The 7447-nt window shown below is 33.0% G+C and overlaps 1 protein-coding gene across 1 annotated transcript; it reads right to left on the reverse strand.

Annotated features, from left to right (window-relative positions):
• Window positions 1-41: 41 nt before the first annotated feature.
• LOC120136828 (zinc finger protein WIP2-like) lies at window positions 42-1720 on the reverse strand. Its single transcript, XM_039152786.1, has 2 exons — window positions 1292-1720; window positions 42-464 (listed from the first exon to the last, which is right to left on the reverse strand). The coding sequence occupies exons 1-2, from the start codon at window positions 1718-1720 to the stop codon at window positions 42-44; spliced, it is 852 nt and encodes a 283-aa protein (XP_039008717.1).
• Between the last annotated feature and the right edge of the window lie 5727 nt (window positions 1721-7447).

Raw genomic sequence — 7447 nt, forward strand, 5'->3', positions numbered from 1 at the left:
CAACAAACAACTAGTTCATTTCGACACGAACGGCTAAGCTCTTACATCGATTCAAATTCCGATCCGGGCTCCTCGTCGTCGTCCAAATCAATGCCAATCGCGCCGTGACCGGCCGGACCAAAAGCCTTGATATGGTCCTTCAAGGACCGCTTGTGCTTGAAATCGGACCCGCAAACACAATACCAAATCTTCCCACAGTTCTTCTCGTGGGTTCTCCAGTCCCCTTTCACAGCAAAAGCTTTCTCACACTTCCTGCACACGAAGGGCTTGATCCCATGCTTCCTCTTGTAGTGCGTTTGAAGCGTCTTGAAGTCCTTGAGTGGCCTTGCTCTCGGGTGGTCGATGTTGTGCGAACAGCCACGTGCGCAGCAGTAGCACGGCAGCCGTAGCATGGCGGTCGGTTGGCTTCCCCGTAGCGAGTCGGGTCCTTTCCTGTACTGCGATCCATGCCCCCACATATGCATCTGCACAACGCATAAATACATACATTCATGTATATATGTATTTTTATGCTGTTAACCAAAGATTATATGTATGTCTGTGTATGTATGTATGATGAAGCCAAAGATGTATCGACAATATATTAATCGAACATTGCATGTGTTTAAAATACATCATTGTAAATGAAGAACTATAAGAACCCTAAACGGTATAAAATTCATTAGTTTTGCACGAAAATTTAATCATCCTATTAATTATATGCTTATGCGCATGTTTGATTAACTAACGATCAACATCGATAAAAACAAATGGATCAAAAGCAGGAAGGGTGTCTGCAGATGATGCATGCATCTGCAGAAGTATCCAAGAGTTTAAACCCTTAATTATAAACCCTAATCACAACAATTACAGTGATAAAAATGCTAATTTTCAACAATCATTTTGGGGGTTTAACATGAGATATTTGTAATAACAAAGTACTAACAAGAGTCCTATAATTTACAATGCTGAAGTGTCAGAAGGTTATATATTGCGAAAGCATCTGATATATATATATATATATATATATATATATATATACTGTAGCAAACAGTTATCTGAAGAACTGGAGCATTCAAAAGACCCCAATTGATATCAGTCTGAAACCCAGAAATCCGATCTGCAATCCATATCATCACTTATGCACACTGTTCAAAGGAGCATCTTCAACTACATTAATATATATATATATATATATATATATATATATATATATATACATGTATGCAGAATGATATTTGAGAAAAACCCAAAGAGGCTGCTGGTAGATGCTGCTCTCTTGCAATTAGGTTATAGATTTAAGCGTGTTTACCTGCAAGTTGTTGTACCTATTAAACGTTTTGCTGCAAAGGGGACATGAGAACTGCGTAGGTCCAATGAGAATCTGGGAAGGCGTAGGGATCCAGTACTGTCCCTTGCTTGTAGGGTTCCCTTGAACTCCAGCACCACTAGTGCCTGCTGTCAAATCTGCAGATGGGGTTGCCCTAGACCTCAGATCGGAACCAGGGTTAGGTAACCCTATGTGCAGGTCTACGGTTACACCGTAATTGTCGTCCGCGTCGGCTTCGTCACCGGCGGCGGTGGAAAACGAGCACTCTTCTATGGAAGCACAGCCGCTCGACGATTCATTGGATGCTGATAGATAATTGATGAGAGGGAGAGCTTGTTTTTGGGTAATTTGAGGTTGACAAGAAGAGTTTGGTTGATTTAGGGGGATGAAGTTGAAGCATGGATCTGTCATGGTTTCAAAAGATTTGGACTAAATGGGAAAAAAGAGAGAAGAAAATGGAAAAACAGATATATACAAATTTACCTATTGCTTTTGCTTTGTACTTGGGCAACTGGAATGACATGTTTATACAGATGGGTTGCATGCATTCATATTTTGGTTTTGACACCTCCCCCTAACCAATAATTACATTAGGTTTTGAAGGGCCCTTAGATCTCGAACTTATTACTGAGTAGGCACACTTGCATTGTTTTTCCAAAAAATAATTTTGCTTATTAACAAGATTCAAACTTAGGATCAACAAAGTCATGAGTCCAATGATCTAACCACTACTCTATACCTATTTTTCTACTTCTTAATGACAACAACTGATAGATATATTTTATTTCGGGACCCATGTTTTTTGAGGCCCTACGCCGTCGTTCACTCTGCGCCCCCTCAGCCATGCCCCTGATTGTTGCTTAAATAAAATGAACTTTTTCTGTCAGGTATCCACGAGATTTGAACTCGAAATTTTACTTAAACACATCAAATTCTTTTCATTTAACCCGAGAAGGTTTGATGTACATATTCATAGTCCAATCATATTGGAATCCTATCTTCTTTCCCTGTCAGTATGGAGGGAAATTCTTTAAAATTGTCATGTTTAAAAAGTATTTAAATAAAAAAATAAGGGTAGTAGTTTAATTTGTCTAATTCCAAAACCCGTAAAACCCTAAAAAAACTCAACAAAGGTGTCAAAGGTTTCCTCGAGCCGAAGAGACATTGATGCTCGAACTCAAAGGCAAAAGAGAATTTGACTGCAATACTCACCCAACAAGAAGAGACGAAAATTGGCCTTAATAATCCGATGGTGATTGGTGTCGAGTGGAAGGGATGCAACCCTATGAAAAAGAAAAGTTACTCTAGAGATAACAAACTGATCTTCTCTAATAATTCACATCCCGGGCCGTGGCAGGGTTTTCGGAGGGCCTGTACAAATTCGTATAAAAGGGCTTCTATTTTCTAGATATATTCGATTTCGGGGCAATAATAGTGACGTTTTCTTGACAAACGCTGCGATAGATCCATCTATAATGGCGTTTTATCAATAAAGCCGTAATAATAGTGGCGTTTTTTGAAAAAGCGTCGCAATAGGTCCATTTATATTGCGGCATTTATTGGTAAAACAACACTATATAGATACTTTTTTGGGGCCCATTTTTTGGGGGACCCTGTGCGGTCGCGCAGTTCGCGCCGCCCCAGTCACGGCCCTGCTCACATCGACGCGAAGGTTTAACACCTCGATGTCACCTCTTTGTCGTTTGAGACTATAGTATGTTTCAAGGGCTGAATTTATCCTCCCATTAAATCGTTAAGCAAGTTAGGTTCACAACCTCGATGTCATGATACAGTTCAATCCATATACAGTGTGAGTGTTAGATCATTGAGAGAATCCTTCCATAATACGAAAGGATCGAGAATGACACATCTCTAATGTACTAGTTACCATACTCACAGTAAAACGCTGGATAGTTAGGTATGAAACGAGAAAATTATGAGAGACGAAACTTAATTCGAACCCCGAACCTTATCTAAACAACACCAAACTACTCCCTCCTTAACCTAAGACCCTGAGGAAAAAGATCAACTAGGGTAACTTTTGAAAAGTAAATATATATATATATAAAGCAAGTGGGGGAAGGGAGGGGGTAAAAAGCAAGTGCATGGAAAGTCAAGAAATTACCCTCTGCAACTGCAGATAGGGAAGAAAACAAGAATTAATACATACAAGGACACAGAACAAAAAGGAAGTGAGAAACTAGGGTTCCACGTTGCTTTGCCTCCAACTAAGACAGACAAAGAGTGTGACAGCAGTGGTTGTTTCATTAATGTCATCTGTCCTGTAAGTAAATTAAACAAACTCGGATATTCATACAATTCTCAAAAACAAAAACAGTTCAAAGGTTTTATCTTTCATAAATTCGAACAATAATAGAAGAGTTGTTCTTTCTTTCTCTTTTATTTTCTAAGTAGAGGTGGTTGTATCAATATGTTGAGAATTAACCATCTACGATATTTAATAAATGTATGTATGTATTTATGTATGTATGTATGTATGTATGTGTGTGTGTGTGTGTGTGTGTGTATGTGTGTATGTGTGTATGTGTGTATGTGTGTATGTGTGTATGTGTGTATGTGTGTGTGTATGTGTGTGTGTGTATGTATGTATGTATGTATGTATGTATGTATGTATGTATGTATGTATGTATGTATGTATGTATGTATGTATGTATGTATGTATGTATGTATGTATGTATGTATGTATGTATGTATGTATGTATGTATGTATGTATGTATGTATGTATGTATGTATGTATGTATGTATGTATGTATGTATGTATGTATGTATGTATGTATGTATGTATGTATGTATGTATGTATGTATGTATGTATGTATGTATGTATGTATGTATGTATGTATGTATGTATGTATGTATGTATGTATGTATGTATGTATGTATGTATGTATGTATGTATGTATGTATGTATGTATGTATGTATGTATGTATGTATGTATGTATGTATGTATGTATGTATGTATGTATGTATGTATGTATGTATGTATGTATGTATGTATGTATGTATGTATGTATGTATGTATGTATGTATGTATGTATGTATGTATGTATGTATGTATGTATGTATGTATGTATGTATGTATGTATGTGTGTATGTATGTGTGTATGTATGTATGTACTTAAACTATTCAATTTTTTTTATCTTGGTTAGACTTATGAACATTAATATACTTAGAAAATATTTTATGTAAAAATCAACGACCCGACTCAATTAATATATATATAAATAGGTACACATTATATCTTGATAGCCTGTCTTTATTTTGGGTAAATTACACATTTAATATCTAAATTATCAGTTTTTGTCTATTTTAGTACCAAACCTAAGGTTTAGTTCTTGTTTCGTGTTAGTACCCCACCGTTAAAAATTTAACGCGTTTAATACCTAAACTATCAGTTTTGATCCGTTTTAGTACATAAACTTTCAACTTTTTTTTGAAATGATTAAATTTTGAATAAGGGTACTAAAATGAAACAAAAACAAAACTTTAGGTATGGTTTTGAAAAAATTAAAAGCTTAGGTATCAAAATGGACCAAAACTGATAGTATAGGTACTAAACGCTTAATTTACCCTTTTTTAATTGATATTGAAAAAAATAGGCTTATATAACAAATAAGTACCTAAAGTAACCATCTTTTCCATTGTAGTATATAAATTATTATTTTTGTCAAAAGAAATACTGAAAGTTATCTTTTTGGTCAAAATAGATACCTAAACTATTCAATTTTTTTATCCAAGTACTTAAATATTCTTCAATTAATGCCACATGTCAACTTTTTTAGAAATTAGATAAAAAAAATTGAATAGTTTAAGTACCTATTTTTACATAAAATATTTTAGGTACATATTTTTACTGAAAATATGCCATGACCCTATCACATTAATTCCTCTTAGATATGTTGAAAGCAAACAAAACGCATGAAGTCATAAAAAATTCTATTAATTTAGCCATTAATTCAAACAATATTACTCAAATTTAAGTATCCTATTTTAATTTTTTTTATTAAGTTAAGTTGATTATAGAGTAGTATCTGTTCTAAATACTCTCAACCATTTAATAATGAACACCCAATTTTCCTATTGTAGTCGTTGTTGTTCGTACCCGTGACCTCTAGGAACAACAACAACTCCTTTAACCTTTGAAGTAAGTTAGTTCGTGTCTTATTTTAATATTCTTAAAATATCTTAATTTCATTAACGTTAGTAAAATGAAATTGTCATCTAATGAATACATAATACGTGGCTTGATTCTCAATTTTCTTTAATTTAGAAAAAATCTTTATTTTTTTTAATTCTCTAAAAATCCTTAAATTAAAAAAAAATCTTAAAATCACTTCTCATACTACATTTTTCGTCGTCAGATCAACCATCGTCTTTCATCTCTTCTGTTATCGTACTCTATTATCGATTATCTCGTTTTTTCAATAATTAAAATAATATAATTTATAATAATATATTTACAATTTTTTATTATATTTAAACGGTTAAATTAATATATTTTAATAATATAAAAATAAACATTATTAAAATATTAAATATAATATATATATTTATATATATATTAATTGAGTCGGGTCGGTGATTTTTCACCTAAAACCTGATCTCAATCCGTCTCGAAATTTTATGCCATATAAATTGTTTCGTCCTACTTCGAGCTCCAAAATTAAAAGAAAAGCCCCTAAGATTGAGTCGGATTAGGACCCATCGGATTTAGATATTTTAACCATCCCTATCGAAGATAAATACCACAAGCAATAAGTGTGAAGAACAAACAGGAGGTGTCGTAAACCGATCCTTACGACTTTTGCTATAAGAGGAAGGAACTTCATTATTGCTATGATACGGTGGCGTTCAAAGACGACAAATGATACCTTAAGAGTTTATTTATTTATAGAAAATGGAGATTTTAGATGTTTTCTTTTGAGAAATTAATTTTTTTTCAAATAAATATAATTTAATTATATGCCACATGCTAAGTAATAATTGGGTGATGGATTTTTTTAATGACTATTGAAAAAAAAATGACCTTAAAATGATATGGAGCAAAACACTAAGGATTGATTTTGATAAAAATAAATAAACTTTGGGCCAACCTTGGACTGTTGGCCTTCATAAGCCATCTGCTACAAGATCTGTATTTGTTGGTACATTGAGCTATTTTTATTTTGGGTAAATTACGCGTTTAGTATTAAACTATTAATTTGATCCGTTTTAATACTGAAGCTTTCAATTTTTTCAAAATCACACCTAAAGTTTTTTTTTTCATTTTATTACTCACCATTAAAAAAATTTAGTTTTTGTTTCATTTTAGTAACCCGTTTTTAACGGTGGGTAATGAAACGAAACAAAAAATAAACTTTAGGTATGGTTTTGAAAAAAAAATGAAAGTTAGTTACTAAAACGGACCAAATTTGATAGTTTAGGCACTAAACGCGTTAATTTTTAATAAAGGATATTAAAACGAAATGAAAACTAGATGTGAGGTACAGTTTTGAAAAAAATAAAAGTTTAAGTATTAAAACGGATCAAAACCAATAATTTAATTATTAAATGTGTAATTTACCCTTTTATTTTCTAATTAATAAGAAAAAAATCTCCGTACATTTTTTTTATTAAACTAAAGTGGTTTACAAAGTAATATTTGTTCTAAATACTTTCAATCATTTAATAACGTTAAATTGATGCTCAAATCCGAGACTTTATGAATAACAATCATTTGTTTTTGATCTGTATTGTTATTTTTGCTGTTAGAGGTTATTCTTCATCGTCATCGTTGTTATTATTATTAGATCTGGTTGTTTCCTGCTGCTGTTGATCTGTGGAGAAACGGTGAAATGCGTTGAACTGATTTTCCTTTTTTTTTTTGCTTGCGTTTGATCTGATCCATCGCGAATGTGTTGTTTTCGATAATGTTTACGCTCGATTCATTAGATCTATTGGTGTTTACTGCTTTTGATTTGTAATCGGTGGTGAGAAAATCTGTTTGTTTTGTATCTGCGCTCACTTTGCAGTTAAAAGAATTCTTCGGATCCACTGATTTTCTTTTACTTTTTTTTAACAATCTTAGGCTTAATGATTCTAACAAGCTTAAGCAATACGAATCAATATTTATGTTT

The sequence above is a fragment of the Hibiscus syriacus genome, unplaced genomic scaffold (assembly GCF_006381635.1).
Source record: "Hibiscus syriacus cultivar Baekdansim isolate YM2019G1 unplaced genomic scaffold, ASM638163v2 tig00110637_pilon, whole genome shotgun sequence".
NCBI classification, from domain to species: Eukaryota; Viridiplantae; Streptophyta; class Magnoliopsida; order Malvales; family Malvaceae; genus Hibiscus; species Hibiscus syriacus.

What these genes read in the sequence shown, in the direction of transcription:
- LOC120136828 (XM_039152786.1), bottom strand. Translation starts at nt 1,720, where the DNA reads ATGACAGATCCATGCTTCAACTTCATCCCCCTAAATCAACCAAACTCT. An exon ending in ATAGGTACAACAACTTGCAG is followed by an intron (nt 465 to 1,291) that starts GTAAACACGCTT and finishes TGCGTTGTGCAG; the next exon opens with ATGCATATGTGGGGGCATGG.